Source organism: Pagrus pagrus (genome assembly GCF_965226575.1).
Source record: "Pagrus pagrus genome assembly, chromosome: 11".
Classification (NCBI taxonomy): Eukaryota; Metazoa; Chordata; class Actinopteri; order Spariformes; family Sparidae; genus Pagrus; species Pagrus pagrus.
In genome coordinates this window covers 3,746,430-3,769,893 of record NC_140195.1, presented here as the reverse complement: position 1 = coordinate 3,769,893, position 23,464 = coordinate 3,746,430, and the positions used below count along the sequence as shown (strand labels likewise).

At 39.6% G+C, this 23,464-nt stretch overlaps 3 protein-coding genes and 2 long non-coding RNA genes across 6 annotated transcripts in view; 2 read left to right on the top strand and 3 right to left on the bottom strand.

Moving 5' to 3' along the window:
- Positions 1 to 21: 21 nt before the first annotated feature.
- ccnt1 (cyclin T1) lies at positions 22 to 7,108 on the bottom strand. 2 transcript variants are annotated; one of them, XM_084366572.1, is made up of 9 exons: positions 6,913 to 7,108; positions 6,161 to 6,242; positions 5,935 to 6,063; positions 5,270 to 5,330; positions 4,521 to 4,583; positions 4,351 to 4,396; positions 4,041 to 4,204; positions 3,815 to 3,885; positions 22 to 3,719 (listed from the first exon to the last, which is right to left on the bottom strand). In XM_084366572.1, the coding sequence occupies exons 1-9, from the start codon at positions 7,083 to 7,085 to the stop codon at positions 2,403 to 2,405; spliced, it is 2,106 nt and encodes a 701-aa protein (XP_084222698.1). In that variant the 5' UTR covers positions 7,086 to 7,108; the 3' UTR covers positions 22 to 2,402. The 2 variants fall into 2 exon arrangements, with proteins under 2 accessions (XP_084222698.1, XP_084222697.1); XM_084366571.1 differs by having other exon boundaries at positions 4,351 to 4,406; positions 4,522 to 4,583.
- Positions 7,109 to 8,963: 1,855 nt separating this feature from the next.
- Positions 8,964 to 10,294, top strand: LOC311264713 (T-cell-specific guanine nucleotide triphosphate-binding protein 2-like; the record flags this gene model as incomplete). Its single annotated transcript, XM_084365804.1, is given in 4 exon segments — positions 8,964 to 9,047; positions 9,587 to 10,005; positions 10,007 to 10,056; positions 10,251 to 10,294. Coding segments are annotated over 4 exon segments (597 nt in total).
- Positions 10,295 to 10,615: 321 nt separating this feature from the next.
- Positions 10,616 to 23,464, top strand: part of LOC311265182 (interferon-inducible GTPase 5-like) — a 202,907-nt gene continuing 190,058 nt past the window's right edge. The window contains exons 1-2 of the mRNA XM_084366575.1: positions 10,616 to 10,811; positions 11,498 to 12,056. Coding sequence (XP_084222701.1) covers positions 11,513 to 12,056 — 544 coding nt within the window. The 5' untranslated portion in view covers positions 10,616 to 10,811; positions 11,498 to 11,512. The remainder of the gene's footprint in view (positions 10,812 to 11,497; positions 12,057 to 23,464) is intronic.
- Positions 15,012 to 16,473, bottom strand: LOC311265191. The gene is made up of 3 exons (XR_014623551.1): positions 16,387 to 16,473; positions 16,154 to 16,179; positions 15,012 to 15,572 (listed from the first exon to the last, which is right to left on the bottom strand). It is a non-coding gene; the product is annotated as an uncharacterized lncRNA (long non-coding RNA).
- Positions 20,231 to 22,019, bottom strand: LOC311265192. The gene is made up of 3 exons (XR_014623552.1): positions 21,935 to 22,019; positions 21,654 to 21,679; positions 20,231 to 20,875 (listed from the first exon to the last, which is right to left on the bottom strand). It is a non-coding gene; the product is annotated as an uncharacterized lncRNA (long non-coding RNA).

Sequence of the window (23,464 nt, the reverse complement as noted above, 5' to 3'; positions counted from 1 at the left end):
AAACAAGCAGCACAACGAGCGTTTTCTTAAAATATTTATTGACTTTAATTGAGAATAAAGCAACCACATAATATCAAAAAGAACAGTGTTCACATATAACCTTGTAACTGAAAACGAAAAAAAAAAAAAAAAAAAAAATCCCATAACGTTTCATTTCCAGACCTGAGTGTCACTAAAACCACCGAGACGTGAAAAACATGAAACTTGCTGTAGCTTTGTGATTTTGCATTGTTAGGTTGCATGAGCGTCTTCCATTTTTCTCACGTGGGTTTGTTTTGAAATGGGCGTCCTTTTGTATGACTTTCTCACAGCATAAAGTTAATACTTAAATTGGAAGATTTGTCCAGATCAAATAAAACATTATTCTTTTTCTTTTTTTAAAAATGGCAATGATATATCGGACATCTGTTCTAATAGTCTAAGCATTATACATGTAACACTTTGTCATCATTTGCATTGTAGGCAAACCTACTGAGATAAATATTCAGTGCATTTACTGTTTCCCTGTTACAACCAAGAGTTGAATAACTAATAAAACCTCTGCTGCCTGAGCAAAGAGCTGTACTCTGACAGCGTATCTTCCATATAATCATGGGAACAAAAATATTTTACAATTGTATGGCTGCTTTGTTGTACTGCATTACTGTGAACTGCCTAAAATGAGTTTTGGATTAGAAACTGATAAAAGAAAGCAGGTAAAGAGCAGTAATACTATACAATCAAAACCATAAACTTTGAATTAAATGTACAGATGATACCCGATTCTTTTGCCAACAAATGGCACCTCTGCTGCTATTTGCTCAAACACAAATTCTTCATTAATTCAAATTAATTAAACAGTATTATACTTCATGCTTATGACCTTGTAGTGGAGGTATCTTGAAAACCTGCTTGCAGTGTATGATTTACAGAACTGAGGAACACGTGCAAACATTTTTGATGAATCATGGCTTGTGGATGGATTATAAACAACAATCTGAAGCTGAATATCCACCAAATGTAGTTTGAAGGTATCGAGTAAAAAGAAACGCTTTAACATTACATCAGACCTGTCAAATAAACAGACAGGTGCACACTGGGTTTTACACATTTCAAACATCACCAAAGAAAACGCATAAATGAAAGTCAACCATAACATGAAATGACAGACAGATGGCATTTGATTAGTCTTTGATATTGTGTGTTTTTTTTGAATACTTTATTATATACTGTGATCAATATGGTCACCACAAAGAAAGCACTGGCAGGAAAACTTTTTGGGGGCAGTTTCAGGGCGACTGTTCTGACGGTGCATGTTGCGTTTTCCAACAGCACTTAAATGTCATATATCACATGCTGCCTTTTTCATGTTTGCACTTAGCTGTGCTCACCTAAAGTAATGAACATGTGACAGATCAATGACAGATTTTGTTGGCTCTTCCTTCATTGTGACCATACCAGGTTGATATGTTTGAGCTTTCTGAGCTCTTTGATAAACTACAGATGTATATCGTTGGTATGAACTGTCCATTAGTGTAATCAGAGAACTGAATATGAATATTTTACAACCATTTAAAACAATGACTGCAACACTCAAAAATCTAAAAACAGAAGTACACGCTTCCTTAATTTACATATTTTTTTTGCACATTTTTTTATAACAAAAAGTAAAAAATATTTCATGTTTGTTTTAAACATTTTACAGTCTTTGTACAAGTTTACCAAATAATGCAGGAAATAAAATAGAACACCAGGGGTGGGGCAGTCACCTATTTTCTTTAGGTTATGGCTGTTAAAAGAAAAATATATTTTAAAAAAGACAAAAATATTAAAAAGATGGCTTTGGAGACATGCACTCTCAAACTAGCCTGTACAGTCTTGATGAAGAAATATCCCTCTGCCCAAAAGAAAACAGAGGGGAAACCTTAAAAAGGTAGAAAAGGGGACTATGTTTTTTTAAAAGCATTCAATCAATAAATAACATACTATAAAAACATTATAAAAAGACAGTCAATAAGAAGACCTAACAGGTACGTGATGGAAATCTTTTAGTTTCCTCATGATTTCAAGATGATGACTTCCTCCAAAAACAGTGATGGTAAAAATACCAGGTCCTGTCATCACATTTCATTTGAGTTGAACAGAAGAGCAAAACATTATCTACACTTTTCTGTAAATTTTTTTTTAATCACATTTTCAAGCTTTTAAAGCCTCTCATTATTGCCCCACAAGCGAACTGAAAAAAGGAAAAGGTTTAAAATGTTTTTATCTCACCACTACATTTCGCTGCTGTCAAGCTGATGCCTTTAAAAATGATTGGTGAGTTAAAAAAAAATAAAAATAAAAAATAACCAATACTTTATGTAATAATATGTATTTTTGTGATGTCAAGTACAATGTACATAATACGTCTCCCGACCAACTCATTTGGGTAACGGCGGCAGTGGGGGAGGTGGATCTGAAGGCAGAGGTGGGGGCCTGGGGTTGCCCCCTCTGGAGCCACCACTGTACCGGTAGTCCCCATATTGGGATCTGTAGTCAAACATGGACGGCTGGGACGGCTGGACCCCCTGCGCACTCAAAAGTGAGTTCAGCATTTCAAAAGTGTCCTGGTACTCGTTCGACTGGGCTCCGCCTGCTGCACCATGCCCATTAGTGTCTGTCTTGTCGCCTTTGGAGTGTGAAAAACTCCCTTGGTGGTGGGGAAGGCCCAGCGTGGGCAGAATGTCAGGACCATGCCCCAGAGTTTGCCCAGAGGAGGAAGACAGGGACGGTAGCTGGTAGGGATTCCTAGACGACTTGCTGGCTTTAGAGGCAGGGTGAGAGCCCGCTGTGGGATCTTGGGAGTGTGTCCTCTTACGTGAGGCAGAGGAGGATGAAGAGCCCGTTCTAGAAGAGTCACTGGGGACTTTTTTGCTGCTTCCTACTGCCCCACTGGAACTAGATGAATGTTTGTGTGAAGAGGAGAGTGAGGCACCGCTAGAGGAGGAATGGTGATGGTGGTGGTGGTGATGGTGGTGGTGGTTAGAGCGTTCCCTGTGTTTGTCCCTGCTCTTGCCCTCCTCTCCTGAACTCCCCCTTTGCTTCTCAGGCACTCGTATCCGGACTTTGATGTCCTGATCCTGACCCCGGGCGCTGGCACTGTGCCCGCTGCCTCCTCCTCCTCCAGCTAGGGGGAAACGCATTTTGAGAGAACTCCTGTCGTGCCTCTCCTTCTCCAGGGGGATTTTCAGAATAATGGGGGACGGATTCGACATGTCAGAGGAGGAGGAGCTGGACTGCTGGTGATGATGCTGCTGCTTCTCCTTCCTCTGCTGCTGACCAATAAGAGCCTGGGCAGCGTTGGCATAGTCCCTCTTGACGCTGGCCTCCATGTTCTCCAGCTTCCTCTTCTGAGCGGCCAGGACATCTGCGTTCTTGGCACGGTACTCACTCAGCGATACCTTAGCTGGGGCGTGAACTTCGTTGTTGGATTGCTGCTGCTGTTGCTGCTGCTGCTGCTGCTGCTGCTGCTCAGATACAGCTGCACCTTTTCCGCTCCAAGTCTGAGCGCTGCCAGATGCACCCTTCTCCTTGTCACCCGTGGATGAGGAAGACGAGGCAGAGGGTGGAGCTGAGAGGCTCATCAGGCCTGCCACGGTGCTCTCTGATGAAGCCATGGAGATCATGCTCATCATGGTGTCCCTCTGGTCACCCTCCTCCTGGACTTTTGGCTTGGCTTTTGGTGTCTGACCTCCAGCCTGAGAGACAGGAAAACAGACAATCAACAAAAATACACCTAAGCAGAATGTCATCCCTGAACTTGCCACAAAGAAGCAATGAGAAAACTGTGTACCTTCCAGTTGCGAATCCGTTTCAACCGACTGGGTGTTTTCTCCAAAATCTGCAGGAACTCATGTGTGAGCTCTGAAAGAAGTTATGAAGAAGCAAGCGAAGAAAAACAGGCAAAGTTAAAGGTTTTGAGTCCTAATATTAAAGTGGTTTATGACTTATTGGTCCTTTTCAAACACATTTTTCCTGCTTGGAATGGACCGAATTATGAGGTAATTTACAGCACATACCATCCAGCAGCTCGAGGGTAACTGTGGGATCAACATACTCCCACCAGTGTTTGCCATCCGTGGACACAGGGATCTCCCAGTTGGACCATTTGCAGGCAAGATGGATGCACACACAGGCCACCACGGGCGGACTATACTGCAGGCAGAACGTGGTCAAGTGCAGACTACGTGGCAGGATACGTTCCGGCAAGAAATAAAAACAGAAACGGGAGGAGAGAGAACAGACATTCAGTATATTGAGTTAGAGAATTTTAATGGAGCATAGCAAACAATACAGAAGCTTGAGTTTCATAGTGAACTGTGAATATACCTGTTTGTAGCCATAAAGTATGACGTTTGAGCCAAATCCTTACTCGCTGGAACAACAACAAAACAAAAAAACACACTTAAAATCTGCTAATTATTTATCTCATTTGCAAAGTTACAATAAATAAACAAAATCCAAACAGAGTTTATCAAAATTGAAGAGTCAATGCTCACCTCTGACAAGCTGAGTGCACTTGACAACATGAGTATGCGGGTGGTCAATGGTGATTTCAAAAGCTGTAATAAAAAGGGACAAAAAGAGAGATGGTTTGATAAATGAAACAAATACATGCAGCACATACATTTCTTTCCATCCAATTTCCATGATAAAGATTAAGAAAGGTCCCTGAAAAATAGAAAATGAACACTGTTATAACAAACTATGTGTTGCAAATAATGTGGAATATTATTTTGCATGGGGTCCAATAACATCCCGGACGACTGGAAAACACCAGATGGACGTGAAAAACATAAAATTATAAGCCATTTCCCAACTCTTGCTTTGTTGTTCGACATTGGCTCTTAAAAAAAAGAGATTTTAAAAAACAATTCAGTTTTTATTTCAATGTACGCCAATGTTATCTTCTTCAGCCGTCTTTTTCCAAGCTTGAATGCATGGGAAAGGATTAAGCAGGTTATAGCGAGCTTGCAATGGCCATTGTTTGTGATAATGCTGCGATTTATCAGAGTCTTCAAATAGGTGGCAAGAAAAAGGAGGGAAATGCACAAAGTTACGACACAATATAAAAAAAGGAACAAATGAGTAAGGGCAGCTAATGTGAGGCGTGAATGTCTCTTTCCAGTGCTGCTAATCGCTTACAGATTTTCTGTGGACGAAAGTAAAACAGGTTAGCACTATTTTTTAGAATCACATGTGTTTCTGGAGGGAAATCAAGGGACCCAGTTCTTCCTTCCCAACTTACCCAAGGTCTGGAGTATTATGCTCTCAAGAATGACCAGGTCTTGGGCTTGTTGCAGGTAGGCCTGAGGTTGAGAGGACAGGCACGTTACTCACTGGGAGGCCTCTAACCTCTGTCTAACACATCAAACCCACCTTTCATGTAGATCTGACGAAGCCTAAACAGCCATGTACTAAGATGATTAACGCTACATAGAGTCGTTTTACAACTGCTAAACATCACATCCCCTGGATGACTGAAAACCTACACAAACAATGCATTTTGTCTTTTGAGCTCTCAAAAGATGTAGCCACAGTCTCAACATCTGACGTGCAACAGCTCAACACTGAAAAACTCATAAAGCGTAATTACACCCAGCATAAGCAATGTGAAAAGGAGGAATAACGAAGGAAAAAACAAAAGAGTTGTGTAACTTTTTAAGCCAAGATACATCACAATTTAAAAGCATCAGCTGCTGTTAGAAAATCATACAGTCTAGGAGAAGGACATTGTGATGATGAGCGTCATATAAAAAAAATTTAGAAACTTAAAAGGTGACTCCATCTAAAGTCAAAGTACATCTTATTTTTCAAATATTGTCATGGAGATATAATCACTACCCTAATAGGTAAACGCAGGAGGAGAAGGAACACAATTATAGGCAATTTCCACTACAGCCCAACACTTACATCACTGCGTACATCTGGAGAAGGATCCTGAGGATTGAGGCATGCGTGGGCCACCTTTATAACATGTTCCAGCTTACGGGGCTGCTCCTCAACTTTTGCAGCGAGGAAGAGCGCGGCAGGAGAAATAACCTGGTGACGGGAGAGCAAAATAAGTCCACGAGTTGAACGACATAAACACAAGACAGTTAATTAGGGACTTCAGGTAAGCATGATAAACAATACTTACATTTCTATGAAACCTGGTAAATGATTGGACCATGTAGAATCGATGCATGTACACAATGGCTGTATTTATTGTAAGTTGGGACCTGAAACATGGTGGTTAAGGACAATGCATCAAACAGTACAGATCAAAACACCTGTAGTAGTTGTTATGGTGAATATGAGTGGGGTCATTAATCTGCATGTGTAATAACATGATTAAAAGGGCTTTAAGTCAGTTAATGACTAATGGAAATCAATATCAGATCAGCTTTTACCACATCAGTGGCAGAACAACAAAGTTGAAACCCCTGCTAGCTTCACACATTTCTCAGAGGTGACTAGAAGACCGGGATTTAGAAAAAACACAGACGAGGGTTGACTGTATAGATAAAACACGTACTCACAAACACACTTAAACATATTATCTAAGGAATGTTGTTCCACTCTCGACCTTTTCCTTCCTAACAGTGACAGTAAGAGGTAAAGCTAATGCTAACGTCCTGTAGGCCCGCAGACCACACAGGCCTTCAGGTTAGCCTACTACGCCGCTGTCGGAATACCGTTAGCTTGCTAACGTTAACACAGTAAACTCACAAACCACCGTGTGAAACAGACGGGAAACACACAAACAAACCAAAGGCCTTCGAACGAAACACCGAAACAATCACCAGCCCTGCTCTCGGTCGAACCGGCTTCATGCGGAGCTAAACTTCGCTAGCTAACAAGCTAACGGTGGCTAGCTGAGAGGCTAGCCGTCCCTCGGCAAAAAGATACACATTGAGCCGCTGTCCCATGTCCTGGAGCAGGTTCGCTGCCTGTTGTCTGTAGGACAGTTCCTTGTCCGGATCAAGTCCAGCTCGCCGAGATGGGCTGTTGTCGATCTGTTGTCGGGTGTAGTACCATTTGTTATTACAGCTTGCAGGGAGAGAACGAAACGAAGCCGCCATCACTGAGAAGGACGATAGTTTAAAATTTCTGCGCGTCACAGGAACATACGTCACACCGGGTTGTAACGTCAATGTAGTTCCCCCTGGTGGCCAGCAGGTGGAACTAAATAACCCCAAAATGGATGCCGTTTCAAACTGGGAAAAAAATACAATGAATAATAATAATAATAATAATAATAATAATAATAATAACAACAACAATAATAATAATGATAATAAACTACAAGTTTAGTAAAAGTTATCTGTCTCAGAGGTCGTCATGATGATGATGTTTGCCTACTTTTGTCTTATTGATGAAACATAAACTAAAATAGAGGTTCAGTTATCCCTTATGTTCACCTGTGTACTTTGTTCTCATATATTACAACTTTAACTTTTAAAAAAATAAATTTCAGGTAAATGTTTTGACTTGATATCTCATGGCCCTTTTTCCAAATCATAATATTACAGCTTCAACTTCAGTCCCACCAATATTTTACTTTTAAAAAAGTATTTAGTAATTTACTTTCATATATTCAAAGGCTCTGAGAGAAACTTAGGGCCCCGCGGCCACTAGAGGGCCCCAGAACTGATGCATCATCTGCTGAATTGACTGAATGTCTGACCTCTGCTCTGACCTGGCAACCCAGGTATCTACAGTGAACCGTAGCCTACTTGTTGTTGATATGGCGGCAAGGGAGGATCATCATGTCTGTCTGATCCAAAACTGGCAACAATGACCGGGACGGTGACGTATGTAGGGTAGACAGGGGATGGTTGTAACAAAGGGATAGTTGTAACAGCCAACTTGGACCAAGTCTATATTTTGATTAGCACTGATACTGTTGAAGTTTGAATTAGGTAACTTGTATTAGTTTAAAGAGTAGGTTCTTATGTGAAATGTGAGGCATTTCATCTATGCTAATTACAAACCACCATGCTGATACAGCTAGCTAAACAATGGCTGACATGGGTGGGGATGGTTGTAACAGCTTATAAGAAAAAGTTACAACCATCCCCATAATCAGAATCAGCTGTTAACAATTTAACTGATTAAAAATGTCTTGATCGTGAACAAGAAGAGATGGGCACGGATACATCAATACGTATCTTACAATAACTGATTACAGGTACTTGCTTTTCAAATATATACTAATAAAACACAAGATATTTTTGTTTTACAAAGTAATTTGTAATTTAAAAAAAACAAAAACACATTTTAGCCATTTGGTATCCAGTATTCAGTTGGACTTTGTCGCAAGGTTTTGAACAGTGACATACAGAAGCTCAGTAATTAAAATTAAGTCATTATTTTGTGTTATTTGGTTTAACACTCAAACTGTGGTCCATAACATTGATAAGTATACATTAAATGCATAAGGGTTATAATTGCATACAGTATCAAAACAGGAAACAAATTAGGGGAACACACAAACAACTTTGTCTCAGCTTCTTTGCATATAAAGTCGTTCGAACCCACGAGCTGCAGTCTCAATATTTTTCTTGAAGACACATTCTCCACAACAGCATCAGGTAAAGTTGTCACTCTGTTATTACAAAGTATGAACCTAGGCTTAATTAAAATCTTATTGGTCTGATTGTATTGGTTTATTCTTTAATGTTCCACTGGGGACAAAAATACACTGTATCAACTGTATACACGAACTGACATCAAAACGAAATGTGACAAGTAACTTAAGTATTTATTTTCCATGCTGTGTCACACTGTGCTTGACCTTGTCAGTGATATCTCCAAACTAGGGATGCACCGATTGCCATTTTTTGGGCCAATTCCGATTTCCGGTTTTTCATGGAGTTTGACCTGCCGATACCGATTCTGATTTCATTTTTTCGAACCACTTTACAATCATTTTCCTCGCAGTTTTCACCGTGTAAATGATGCTTCATTGGGACAGCAGACCCTCGTTCACTGCCACCTGTAATGTGTGCGCCATGCAAGGCAAACTTGCCAAGCTGACTTGTGTCAGTGCTAGCTGTAGCTTGGCGTTTACCTTTAGCCCCTGAGTGTTGGCCTTTGCTAGCTTCGTCAAACTTTGCACACTCCGCCAGGTGATGTTGTTTTAAGTGTCGGATGAGATTGGTTGAGCCAAAAGTTTTTGGTGTTGTCTCTCAACGCCCAACTTTGTCCTTGCAGGTGTTGCATATCGCATACTTCTTCACTCAGACTGAAGAATTTCGATACAGCTGACATGTTGTGATCCTCGAGGTCTACTCTACTACATGTGCGTGCACGTGTGGTGCTGATGCTGCGCGATGTTGATCATACGGCACGCGAGTGCATTAAGACTGGCATAAAATCGGCATATCTCTGACTGATCGGCCGGTCGCCGGTCATGGCTGATCACGGGAAAATCGGCCAAATACGGTCGCCGGCCAATCAATCGGTGCATCCCTACTCCAAACTATGCACTCTATTTATGTATGTGCATGATGGTAAATAATAGTGTACTCTCTTTTTCATCAAGGATCACCATGGACCGTGAATCAGAAGAAGAAATTAGAGAAGCTCTACAAAGCAACAAGAGTATTTGGACAAGAATAACACTCCACTAAATATTGCCATCACAGGAGAGGCCGGTTCTGGTAAATCCACCTTTGTTAATGCCTTTAGAGGCATAAACAACATGGCTGAGGGAGCTGCTCCTACTGGTTGTGTAGAAACCACCGCAGTGGTTACACCATACCCCCATCCAAAGTATCCCAATGTTACAGTATGGGACCTTCTGGGTGTTGGCCCCAACGAGTTTCCAGCTGATCAATACCTGAAAAAGAAGTTTGACTTCTTCATCATCATCTCAGAAACTTGCTTCAGAGAAAATGATGTGAAACTCGCTCAGGAGATCCAGAGGATGAAGAAAAAGTTCTACTTTGTTCGCTCAAAGATTGACAACGATTTATACAATGAGAGAAGGCGTCAGAGAGTTCAGTGAGACCAGGACTAAGGCAACAATCAAGGAAAACTGCATCCAAGGTAAGCGACTTATGGAATCATTAACTGGATTTCTGTGTTAAACTACATGTAGTTGAACTACATAGCTTAACTACAATTTGCTGTAACTTGCTAGTAGTTAAACTACATTCGTATTTTGTGCTGCATCAAGTATTTCAACTACTCTTTGGGTAATTTTTTGTAGTTTAACTACTCAATTAACCAACCATCTTCAGTTCGTTGTGCTTTTGTGAAGCTTGTTGCTATGATCGGTTTCTAGAGCTGTATTTAATATCAGCTTCATTCATAGAATTGACTTTCAATTTTTAAAACAACATTTAAAATGCTGCACAGCTCTGTTTTACATGTCAGCAACTTTCAGAGTTTCTCATACAAATGCTCGACTTGAGCGGCCACCTGGGCCAATTAAATATGAATTCCAACTTCCATATATATATTTAAATCTGGCTCTTTTCACAAACATCTACTGACTTGATATATGTGTCTGACTGTAAATGTTTGACAGTCTCGCTCTCATCTGGTTAAATGAGACCAGAATATTTCTATTTCTATAACATCCTCTGCCATTCTTTGCAGGGCTTTGGCCCGTGTGTGAGGGGTAATAAACAGGAAAAACTGGATCGACTTCTTCATGGCTGATATAAGGAGCTAAGTAGAAACCACATTTTCAGTAGCTGAAGATCAACACTTCAAGTCACGTGCTGGAATCAGACATTCACTGCAAATTGTTGCCTCTGTTCACGTATCATCGGTTTCAACATCAAGAAGAGATCCGTGTAAGTAGCTTTCAATATTTTAGAAAGGAAAACTTCATGATTTCTCTTTCTGTCAGCCCACTCTGAACCATGAAAGGTTTAGCTGAGGTCACTACCGTTTTGTTTAATGACACATATTCTGTCAAACCTTTGGAATTGCCGTATGTGTGCTTAAATTCAGAGTATTGGGATATTTTAAGCTCAGATAAATATTGTTTACAAGCACATGAGATATAGATCGAAATTATTTTCACAGGAATAGTAATACTAATCATTTATTTTGAGAAATCGATTCAAAGATGAGCTAGAATTGTGGCACATCGTAACACTATTTCAAGTTGAGCGAGCGTGCAGGCAAACTTGAGAGCACAAAGGGATATTGAGAGGGAGAGAGACACGGTGGGTGTTCAAGGACTTGTGCATGTAGACGCTCCCACACTGCAGCAAAAACCTGCAGTGTTTCGCCGAACCAGATTTTATCTCATTGTATTTGTAATTCTGTTGTTCCACTGACGACAAAAATACACCACATCAGCTGTATTCACAAGCTGGCATCAAAAGGAAATGTTATTTAAGTATTTATTTTCCATGCTGTGTGACACTGTGTTTGACCTTGTCAGTGATATCTCCAAACTTTGCCTTCTATTTATGTATGTGCATGATGGTAAATAATAGTGTACTTTCTTTTTCTTTTTTTTTTACTGCAGTCATCAAGGATCACCATGGACCGTGAATCAATTGAGGAAATTAAAGAAGCTCTACAAAACAACAATCGAGACTTAGCTATTGCAAAGATCCAAAAGTATTTGGACAAGAAGAAAAACACTCCTCTAAATATTGCCATCACAGGAGAGACCGGCGCTGGTAAATCCACCTTTATTAATGCCTTTAGAGGTATAGACGACTGGGCTGAGGGAGCTGCCCCAACTGGTTGTGTAGAAACCACCTCAGAGGTTACACCATACCCCCATCCAAACTGTCCCAATGTTACACTGTGGGATCTTCCGGGTGTTGGCGCCCCCAAGTTTCAGGCTGATCAGTACCTGAAACTTGTTGGATTTGAGAAGTTTGACTTCTTCATCATCATCTCAGGAAGTCGCCTCTTAGAAAATGATGTGAAACTCGCTCAGGACATCCAGAGGATGAAGAAAAAGTTCTACGTTGTTCGCTCAAAGATTGACGACGTTTTATACAATGAGAGAAGGCGTCGGAGAGAGTTCAGTGAGACCACGACTAAGGAACGAATCAAAGAAAGCTGCATTAAAGGTAAAAGACTTATGGAATCATGGAAACAAAGATTAATAACTGGATTTCCATTATTGAAGCCTGACCAGCCTAGTTGTCACAGTAAAGAAGTGAGTGCATTTATTATGTTAGTCATTATGTTTATCTGACCTCAATACACATCATTTTCTAGCATATGGATCCGCTATCTGGCAAAAATCTAACAAAAGTAACATCACTGAAGAGTCTGGCTGAAAGCTCAAGTGTGCCATTTAATGATTTGACGGCTGTCATCAGATCACCACTGGCTGCAGCCAAAATAACCCCTGATCTTATCATGAAGGTGGTGGCTCAATGTGCAGGCACAGCTGCATCAGGGGCAGCAGAGGAAGGGACCAGATTCATTCCAGTATTGGGAATCCCAGCAGCAATGGGCCTATCTTTTAAGATAACTTACAGTTTTTTGAACGATACACTCGACAAGCTTGCTGATGATGCACAGAGGGTGTTTGAATAGGCCCTGGGCCAGAACACCACAGAGTGATATCATAATAGACTGGTTTGTACATTAAAGGGTGCTTCGATCAGGATTTTTGGGGCTGATCACTGATCACTGGAAGCAGTATCAGCTGATATCGATCACCATCGTCATTTATTTACTGTAAACTGAAAATACAGTCCACTGTTTAAAACTCTGTCAGCTGTTGGTTCCTTACGGGTCTCGACCAAACGCCGTCCCCTCACTAACAGCTTTCTGGTAGGAGCTTGAGAATATATTGCGCTGGTTAAACCAAGAGGGCGCTGAATATCTGTATTGATATTGGCAGGGGTAGAGCTAGTTAGCTGTTAGCAGCCAGGGAGCAGCAGAGTCCTGGGCTGTGTGTGGCTGTGGCATTGTAGCAGTGCGCAAACAAACTGACTCGTGTTTATCCGATGGTAAATGAACGTATATCGGCCGAAAACGATTTGTGCCCTCCCAATCGGAGCACCCTTATGTACATTATAATGAACTGAAACTGGTTGTGTTGTCACTCAATGAGAGAGTTTGCTCATGTCAGAGATGAGCCAAAGATTTGTGCAAGAAATTAATATTCTGTAATTAGTAATTGAGTTTTTACTGAATGTAATTGTTGTTACAGCCATGAGATTTGAAATGGCATTGATCACAGTGTACAAAGCGTCCCTGTATGTTGTGTTGAAGAATTAATTCATATTCAATTCAGATTCATATTCAGAAAAAACAGTTTTACATATGGTTTTTAAGTGTAAAAACACGTTTTATTTTTAACTTTGTTATTCATTAATGATAGTTTGTGTGTGTGTGTATTCTTTGAATCAATTAAAGCTAATCTTAAGTATTTGTATCACATAGCAGTAAAGCTTTATCTAAAACATTTTGTCTTCAGCTTTTCTCATTTCTATAATATCTGAAGCTCTTTCAGCAACAGACAGATTTTAGTGCGACTGTTCAGTCACTTTCTGTCCAGTCAGTCTGTGATGACAGCAGATCTATAGTAGTTGTTTGCTTTTTTTATTTTGCCATGTAAAAGACTTTCATGCAAGTCATGTCACTGAAGTGGGTTCAGCTGGAGCCCCTAATTGTTTTACTGGTGAATATAAAAGAAGGACTTAAGTTTACAATTACAGTAAAACTTGCCTCACTTTGCTGTCTGAAATTGTGCCTGTGCTCGTTTCCTGATAGGGTTGAGTTTCATTTTATTAAAGTGCTCTACTTGTTATAAATGTGTTTTCTTTAGGTGAGGTGGTCCACTTGTAAAACACAGAGGGAGACCCTAAAGTATGTTAACATTCGTCAAATCAATCAAATTATTGGAGAATAAAATGTATTGGTCTATCTCAGTGGCTTTTGTTGACTGTCATACTTAATTATAACGAGTTATCTGTTTTCCAATTATGTCTTGATTATTTTTTTATTTGCTTATTTTGATTGGTCAGCAGTTTTATTGCTTAAAATATTAAACTTCCAATTATATGAACTATATGGATATTTGTCATTTTGTCTGATCCAAGTTGTTCACACATTATTTTTGTCATTATAAACGTTGTTTCAGCACTAACTAAGTGAATGAGTTCCTAGAAGCCCTGCCTGAGAGTCACAGGGGCAAAAACTCCTTATAGTTCATTTATGTCCGTATCTACACTAACTAATCTTCCACTTCTGTATAAATGGAAATCTTTATAATTAAACACATTAAACATTAAACACTGAGTCACTGATCATATAAAAACAGGTCAACATGTCACTTTAATCTCTGACTATTCATAACTAAAGAATTACTTTTTAAAAATATTAATGTAAGTAAAACAGCAACATGACTGAAAGTTTTTACCCGCACACAGACAACATTTACCCTCTATCTGACAGGTGGCAGGTGTTCATTTAACCCCCTGCCACACATACAAACATCAAGCCAACATGCCAACTCAACCTGAAGACACAAGATTATTTGAGTGTCCAGTAACTATAATATTTTGAGTGAGTGCTGTATGCTGTGTTTTCACCACAAGGGGGCACCTGTGAGCTGTGTTTAGTGAGACAGATGTCTGCACTGCATCTTTAGATGAATATGACTCCTATTCCTGCTGTCATGCGTTTTAATTTCTGTTAGTAAAGACAAAAACACAAGATTATTGGACTGCACAGCCACACCTGGATCTTTACCTGAAAGAGTCAACACAAACTGAATGACTTAAAAAGGACTCACAGTGAAGAGTCTGCAATATCATCTGAGCAGCAACCATTCATTTAGCTGAGTTTAAACTGATAAACAGTTATTGTGAGTATTTATGTGAATGTTTGAGCTTCACATAAAAGCTTTAACTGAATTGTGTGAAGCTGGTTTTATGTCACAAAATCATTATGTTTGGATTTCTGGCTGCTGAGAAACATTACAAGACTACTGACAGTTCAGATGTGCTCAGAGGTAAATTTAACTATACATCTTATACTTCAACAGAAGAAAATGTAATACAGAATCAGAAGTCAACATTTTTTTAATGTTCAGACGTCAACAATCATGATAAAGTTGAGAGGAAGCCAGCAGGTAGAACAGGAAGTTGTTGCCATGGACAGCACAGTACGCTTATTTGTGTATTTTATCTTCAGCATGAACAAAACACATTTTTCTACTACGTTCACTGTCTGTATAAAAGCAGCAGACGCTGAACAAGGAAAAACATACAATGTCATTACAAAACGTTTCAGTTATAAATGCAGCAGATTTCAAATACAGTCATTGTTTAATTGTGAGAAAAGAAGGTAAACAACAAACAACAGCTGTGTTTGTGACAAAGACACAGTTTACCACAGTTTGAATTTAAAGCCAGAGCCAAGCACAGAAATTCCCATTTCACGACCGATGGAGACGCCTGTTCCCAGCAGCTTTGCCTCTACTTGTGTTGGACTGATGCTGGCGCCGGTGTCTACTGCCAGACCGACGGTAGCTTTCGCAGGCCCAGCTGAGACTGAAGCACTCCCCAGTTGTGCTTTGACCATGGCTTCTTCTGTGCTGGCGCTGGGCCCCTTGAACTCCACTCCTGTTAAAAACAGATATCAGTCCACAGAACACGTAACATCTGAAACCCTAAACGGTCATTGGTCGAACACATTATTTCCTGCGTTTTCCCGTGATAACAAGTTAAATTAAATTTGTTTCCTCGAGTACCCTTTATTAATGGCAAAAAGTTTCTATGGTTTGCTTTGAAACTCACTAAACCCAGCCCCCAGAGCAGTGTGTATGTCATGGTCCACTCTTATGAATCTTATGTAGTTGTTTTCTCATGATTAATCATCTTGTTATTCTGGGAAAACAACCTCTGTTAGTAATGATTATATCATAAATAACTCCAAGAAAACAAATACAATTTATCACGGGAAAACAGAAGAAATAATACGTTAGACTCATGACTATTTAGGGCGTCTGTACCATCTTCTTTACTGTTTTTCATTCTAGTTTGGGCATGTGGAGTTTCCCTCCAGTGAGATCTGGCAGCTCGTAGTGACACTTTGATCCACTGAAGTCATAAATGAAGTTTATTAGAAGGTAATCTGTCTCATCAAAACACCATTTTTCCTAAAGGAAAGTATGCACTGATGTTTCTGGATGATGTTTGCTTACCTGACATCTTCAGGACAAGAAGTTTACTGTGAAAGAAAAAGAGGAAATGTCAGCAGCAGATAAGAACCAGAGTTTCTCTGTGAGAACGACCTCACGTGGAATAAAACTAACTGTGGTAATGAACATATTCTGTACACATCTATAGAAAATTATATTTCATAATGCATTTGGAAAGCCATAAAGCATGAATACTTTCAGTTGACATAATAAAGCTCACATGATGGATTTCTTACCTGAATGAGGTTCCTTTGTTAACAGGAGATGTTGTGTGCTGCGTTCACTGAGCTCTGTTGGGGTGAACACACACTGGGGTGTATAAATACCAGACGGGAGAAGAAAGTGAAAGTATGGAAAAAGTTTAACCACAGCCTCAGAGGAAGGGGCAAAAAATTAGAGGTTTATTGCCTGGAAAAAGCAAAAGTAAAAGTAACTTTTTAAAAGCCAAATCCAAAAATGCTCAAAAGAATATCTGAACAGTGAGTTACAACAATCAGTGAGTTTGTTGGTGTGTTCGTCTGTTGAACAAAAATCTGTGAGTCTTTGTCACTTGATGTTGATGTTGGGGACAGTAATGAAGTACATTTACTCAAGTACTTTACTCATCTACATTTGAAAGACAAATATTGTACTTTTGACTCCACTACATTTACATTGAATACATTTCTATGAAGGTTCCTGTTATTCATTACTTTGAAGCAAATCTTTGCAGTCAGCAGATTATTTTTTATTTTCTAAAATACTAGGCCAGACGCTGTGTTCGTCACAGGAGATAAACATTCACAGTCAGTCGAGTTCAAAGTGCTTTCTGCATATTTTTGAACAGTTTTATTTGAGCTTGGCTGCAGCAGACAAAGATGAAGCTCCCTCACCACAAGAGCACCCACGGCCCCCTCTGAAGTCCATGTGAGAGAGTTTTGAAAAGACCCAGAGAAACCTGAGGAAGCATGTAACCAGTACACTCAGCATGTTTGTCCCACTATAACCAGTCCACAACTGCATGTGACTTGAGCTCTAGCAAAGTACAATACTTGTGACAAAAGTACACACTTGCTGCTACCAGTACTTAGTTCAGTGGCTGCAGTAACACACTGACAGGCTGATATTTTTATGCCCTCTTAGTTTAGCATGTTAGCATGCTGACATTTGCTGATCAGCAGATTGAAATGTCTTTAGTTCAGCAGATATTTGGTCATAAACCAAAGTAAAAAAGAAAAGTTGACCCGGTGCATGATGGAAGTTAACGGATTAACAAAGTGATTAAAGTTAAAGCCTGTCTTGTTTTCAGTTTATTTAAATTCACATAAAATAAAAGCTCCAATATGATTTGTTGATACTTGGCTGTCTGTTGTGATTTTCATGTCACCATGTGCAGCTGCACAAGTTGTCTACAAACCGTTAACTACAAACTGATATTGATCAGTTTCATCATCGGGCGTAACTGAAGTTATTTTGGCACACAGTGGAGAGGATTTCCTACTTTGTAAACAGTAAAGTGAAAGTATGAACTTCAGGTAAGATGTAGCCTTTACTATAAGTCTCTCTCTCTCTCTCTCTCTCTCTCTCTCTTTGTGTGTGTGTGTGTGTGTGTGTGTGTGTGTGCGCAGTGTTGTAAAAAGTAGCCAAAACTCATACTTGAATAAAGACAGGACAGTCATGACTCTCTAAATTGTGACAGATGAAAAAGAAGCTCAAAAACAAAAAACAAAAAAAATCACATTAAACAAATTAAAGTTGACCTCTGACCTTAGAGGAGAGATGGACAGATGTCATATTTAAGTTTAAGCGTATATCTTTGATTGATTTTCTTGTGGTGTCTTCCTGGAGTGATACACTGGGGTGCATAAATACCAGACGGCAGAACAAAGTGAAAGTATGTTACATTGGTGGCAGATGTGTCTGCTGCTGGCTGCTGATATCGTGTGGCTTCAGTGCAGGATGCTTGTTTCAAAGTTAACGTCTGTTGGAGTGAGTAAGTGAAAGTAAAGACTTACGGGAAACTGAGGCTTTACAATAAGCCTGCAGGTTTATTGTGAAGCCTTCAGTGCCACACGGCTGCAGCAGAACTGTAGCAAAGTTGAAGTTCAACTTCAGATATTTAATGATTTGTTTAATTGTAGTTACAGTAGGCTATACCAACATAAATACTGCGTTAGTGAGCCACAGTAGTTACGGGTAATGATCATTTCTCAGCCAGTGACAGCGGCTCTGTGGACGACAGTGTTGGTCTGTCGGTCGATGCACCTCTTTGGTCCACACAGAAACATCTGGACTGTTAGATGGACTGCCATGTGATCGTTTACAGACATTCATGATCCTCGGTGGATAAATCCTAAAGATTCTGGAGAACTGCTGACTTTTCCTGTGTCGTCGCTAAAAGATTTACAATACAGAAGAAAACATCTCAAGAGCTTTGAGCTGGATTGTCCTGAAATCTCCAGATATTAAAGATCCTGAGAGGATCCATTCTGACAACTGTGATTCTCTTACTTCACTTAATGAAAATAGCTGAATCACAGCCTTAGAGTTAGGAGCCAAACAATAAGAGGTTTATCATCAAGAAAAAACAAAAGTAAAATGTACTGCCGTACCTTTTTAAAGCCATAATATGTATTAATTCTGCATTAAATGTCTCAAAAACGACTCGGTCATTGTTATATATTGTGTTGAGTTGTGTTCTGACGTTATCCCAAATGTTTCCAAAAATGCTCGAACTAAATATGACAAATATTGTACTTTTGACTCCACCACATTTACATTGAATACATTTCTATGGAGGTTCCTGTTATTCATTACTTTGAAGCAAATCTTTGCAGTCAGCAGATTATTTTTTATTTTCTAAAATACTACAGGCCAGACGCTGTGTTCGTCACAGGAGATAAACATTCACAGTCGGTCGAGTTCAAAGTGCTTTCTGCATATTTTTGAACAGTTTTATTTGAGCTTGGCTGCGGCAGACAAAGATGAAGCTCCCTCACCACAAGAGCACCCATGGCCACCTCTGAAGTCCATGTGAGAGAGTTTTGAAAAGACTCAGAGAAACCTGAGAAAGCATGTAACCAGTACACTCAGCATGTTTGTCCCACTATAACCAGTCCATAACTGCATGTGACTTGAGCTCTAGCAAAGTACAATACTTGTGACAAAAGTACACACTTGCTGCTTCCTGTACTTAGTTCAGTGGCTGCAGTAACACACTGACACGCTGATATTTTTATGCCCTCTTAGTTTAGCATGTTAGCATGCTAACATTTGCTGATCAGCAGATTGAAATGTCTTTAGTTCAGCAGATATTTGGTCATAAACCAAAGTAAAAAAGAAAACCTGACCTGGTGCATGATGGAAGTTAACGGATTAACAAAGTGATTAACGTTAAAACCTGTCTTGTTTTCAGTTTATTTAAATTCACATAAAATAAAAGCTCCAATATGATTTGTTGATAATTGGCTGTCTGTTGTGATTTTCATGTCACCATGTGCAGCTGCACAAGTTGTCTACAAACCGTTAACCACAAATTGATATTGATCAGTTTCATCATCGGGCGTAACTTAAGTTATTTCTGCACACAGTGGACAGGATTTCCTACTTTGTAAACAGTAAAGTGAAAGTATGAACTGAAGTTGTAGCCTTTACTATAAGTCTCTCTCTCTCTGCGTGTGTGTGTTATAAAAAGTACCCAAAACTCATACTTGAAGTAAAGATATCATATTAAAATATTACTTCTGGAAAAGTGAAAGTCACTCATACCAATAGGACTTATGTGACTTGAGTAAAAGTCTCAAAGTATCTGATATTAGCAGCTGGTGGAGGCTGGACCTGAGCCAAATCTGAACTGAAGACTTGAGTTCATCCTGTAAACATTCACTGCTTCTGGGATCAGCTGTGCTCACAGGTACATTTATCTCTACATCTTAGTCTTTAACTGTTAGCTGCAGGATGTTTTGTTAAAAAGATAAATAAGACAATAAGAAGTGAACGACGCTTGAGTGTTTTGTTAAATGTCTGCAAACAATGATAAAGGTGAGTGGATCCAGCAGGAGGAACAGGAAGTTGTTGGAAGGAAATGAAGGAAACAGGAAATGATCTCATTTGTGCATTTTATTTTCAGTATGATGAAAACTGGTAATTTTCTTTGTTATATAAAAGCAGTTGACAATACAGACAGTAACAATCAGAAAATCACTCATCAAGTTTATCAACGTGTTTTATCTGCAGCGACAGAAGTAGTTTTAAGTACAAATTCTGAAGAGTTTTACCACAACTTAAATGAAAGTTCACTCCCAAACAGAGAAATGCTCGTAGTCGGACCGATGGTGAAGCCTGTTCCCAGCACCTTTGCCTCTACACCTCTTGGACCGACGCCGACGCCGGTATCTGCTGCCAGTCCGACTTTAGCTTTCAGTGGACCAGCACTGGCTGAAGCACTCGCCACTTCTGCTGTGGCCATGGCTCGAGCACCCGACCCCAAAGAGAGTCCGGCTCCTGCGCTGGCGTTGGGCCCCTTGGCCTCTGCATCAAAAACGCTCCACTCAGCACGTGAATAACCCACTCCTGCAGCAGCGTATGCTCCCGCCTTTGCATCCTTAGATAGATCATCAAATGCATCGGCACCTGCGTAGCCGCCAGCAGTGATGGTTTTAGGAGGCCGCTTAATGTTTTTCATTGTCTTTATGAATTCGGGGTCACTGACACACACGTCTCTTCCGACACTTCGAGCTGCTTCAGCTTTGAACAGAGAAACACTTCATTTAGTCACAAAGACGACCAGAGAACAAGGAGCCAGTGAAAAATCATAATACTTTGAAAAAAGATCTTTCAAGAGTGTCATTGAACAAACATAATTTGTAATTCATATTCTGTTTGTTTGTTTGTTTAAATGCTAATAGTGCTTCATCCATGATGTCAAAGTACAGTCTTTACTTTTGTAAGTGTCACGCCAGTTAAAAACAGATATCAGTCCACAGAACACATAACATCTGAAACCCTAAACGCTCACTGGTCGAACACATTGTGATAACAAGTTACATTTTATTTGTTTCCTCCAGTAACTTTTATTCATGGCAAAAAGTTTCTGTGGTTTGCTTTGAAACTCACAAAACCCAGAGCAGTGTGTATGTCATGGTCCACTCTTATGAATCTTATGTAGTTGTTTTCTCATGATTAATCATGTTATTCTGGGAAAACAACCTCTGTAAGTAATGATTATGACATAAATAACTCCAAGAAAACAAATAAAATGTATCACTGGAAAACAGAGTAAATAATATGTTAGACTCATGACTCTTTAGGGCGTCTGTACCATCTTCTTTACTGTTTTTCATTCTAGTTTTTTTAGAAGTTTGGGCATGTGGAGTTTCCCTCCAGTGAGATCTGGCAGCTCATAGTGACACTTTGATCCACTGAAGCCATAAATGAAGTCTATTAGAAGGTAATCTGTCTCATCAAAACACCATTTTTCCTAAAGGAAAGTATGCACTGATGTCTCTGGATGATGTTTGCTTACCTGACATCTTCAGGACAAGAAGTTTACTGTGAAAGAAAAAGAGGAAATGTCAGCAGCAGATAAGAACCAGAGTTTCTCTGTGAGAACGACCTCACGTGGAATAAAACTAACTGTGGTAATGAACATATTCTGTACACATCTATAGAAAGTCAGTTGAGTCAGTTACAAAAAAACAATACCTAATACATACTGCACTATTTGGTACATATTTTAAGATACCAGTCAAACCAGCATGTATACATTCAGTTGACATAATAAAGCTCACATGATGGATTTCTTACCTGAATGAGGTTCCTTTGTTAACAGGAGATGTTGTGTGCTGCGTTCACTGAGCTCAGCTGCTGGGGTGAATACACTGGGGTGTATAAATACCAGACGGGAGAAGAAAGTGAAAGTATGCCAAGTCTGACCACTAAGGAGGTCCAGTTACATTGATGGCAGCTGCTGATGTCATGTGGTTTAATTGAATAGGATGTTTGTTTCAAAGTTAATTTCTGTTGGAGTGAGTGAGTGAAAGTAAAGACTTACAGGAAACTGAAGGCTTTACCATAAGCCTGCAGGTTTATTGTAAAGCTTCCCAAAGGCCTAACTGTAAAGGCTTTAGTTGAGTCGACGATGGTGTGGGATACAAATACTACAGTCTATAAACTTTCATGTACATTAACTTGACTGAAGTCACTTTGAAACTGTCAACTTTTTGTCTGATTTCTTCTGCCAGTCACCACCTGAAGACAACAAACCTGGAGCTCCACCACGAGGCTGATATCTTTGACTGAACTGAAAGAGAGTGAGGTCACATTTTCTCACCTTCCACTTCTGTATATATGGAAATCTTTATAATTGTAAACACTGAGTCACTGATCATATAAAAACAGGTCATCATGTCACTTTAATCTCTGACTATTCATAACTAAAGAACTAATTTTTAAAAACAACAATATTAATGTAAGTAAAACAGCAACACGACTGAAAGTTTTTACTCGCACACACAAACAACATTTACCCTCTATCTGACAGGTGGCAGGTGTTCATTTTATCCCCTGCCACACATACAAACATCTAAGTTTGGTCAGTTTGTTTTCCTCCAGTGAGATCTGTCAGCTCTTTGTCTCACTCTCAGTCACTGACGTTCTTTGTCAAGTCCGACCACTTAGGAGGTCCGGTTACATTGATGGCAGCTGATATTGTATAGTTTTATTGATTAGGATATTTATTAACAAGTTAATTTCTGTTGGAGTGAGTAAGTGAAAACAAAAACTTACGAGGAAACTGAAGACTTTACAATAAGCCTGCAGGTTTATTATAAAGCCTTCAATGCCACACACGGCTGCAGGAGAACTGTAGCAAAGTTGAAGTACAACTTCAGATTGTGAGGGACATTCTCTAATGTCCTTAATTATTTTGATATGTTGTTCTTAACAATCGTAGATGTTACATCATTATACATGTAAAGTGAAATCTTATGTCTGTTGGCTTCAGACATGAGCTCTGTCATATGACAGTTATGTGAGTATGAATGGATGTATAGTGTATGGTATAATGTGCCATGAAAATTAACACAAGGAACTTAGTTAAGGAGTTCATCCTGAAGGGGGTTGGTGAAGCCTCTTCTGTGTATAAGTGTTTTGACCTTAGGTTAATGTATGACACACAACAGTAGTTGAAGTGTATAGGTAGTTTTATGTGTTTCATGAGGCGGACGTGGAGATGATTGGAATAGTGTTTTGAGTGAGATCATATGTAATCTTGTGACTGTGCTACAATAGTGTGTATTGGTTTCTGTTATTATAAAGGATGAGGAGAGACTGCCT

What these genes read in the sequence shown, in the direction of transcription:
- ccnt1 (XM_084366571.1), bottom strand. Translation starts at nt 7,085, where the DNA reads ATGGCGGCTTCGTTTCGTTCTCTCCCTGCAAGCTGTAATAACAAATGG. An exon ending in CTCCAGATGTACGCAGTGAT is followed by an intron (nt 5,331 to 5,934) that starts GTAAGTGTTGGG and finishes TCTCAACCTCAG; the next exon opens with GCCTACCTGCAACAAGCCCA. An exon ending in TACCCTCGAGCTGCTGGATG is followed by an intron (nt 3,886 to 4,040) that starts GTATGTGCTGTA and finishes AACTTCTTTCAG; the next exon opens with AGCTCACACATGAGTTCCTG.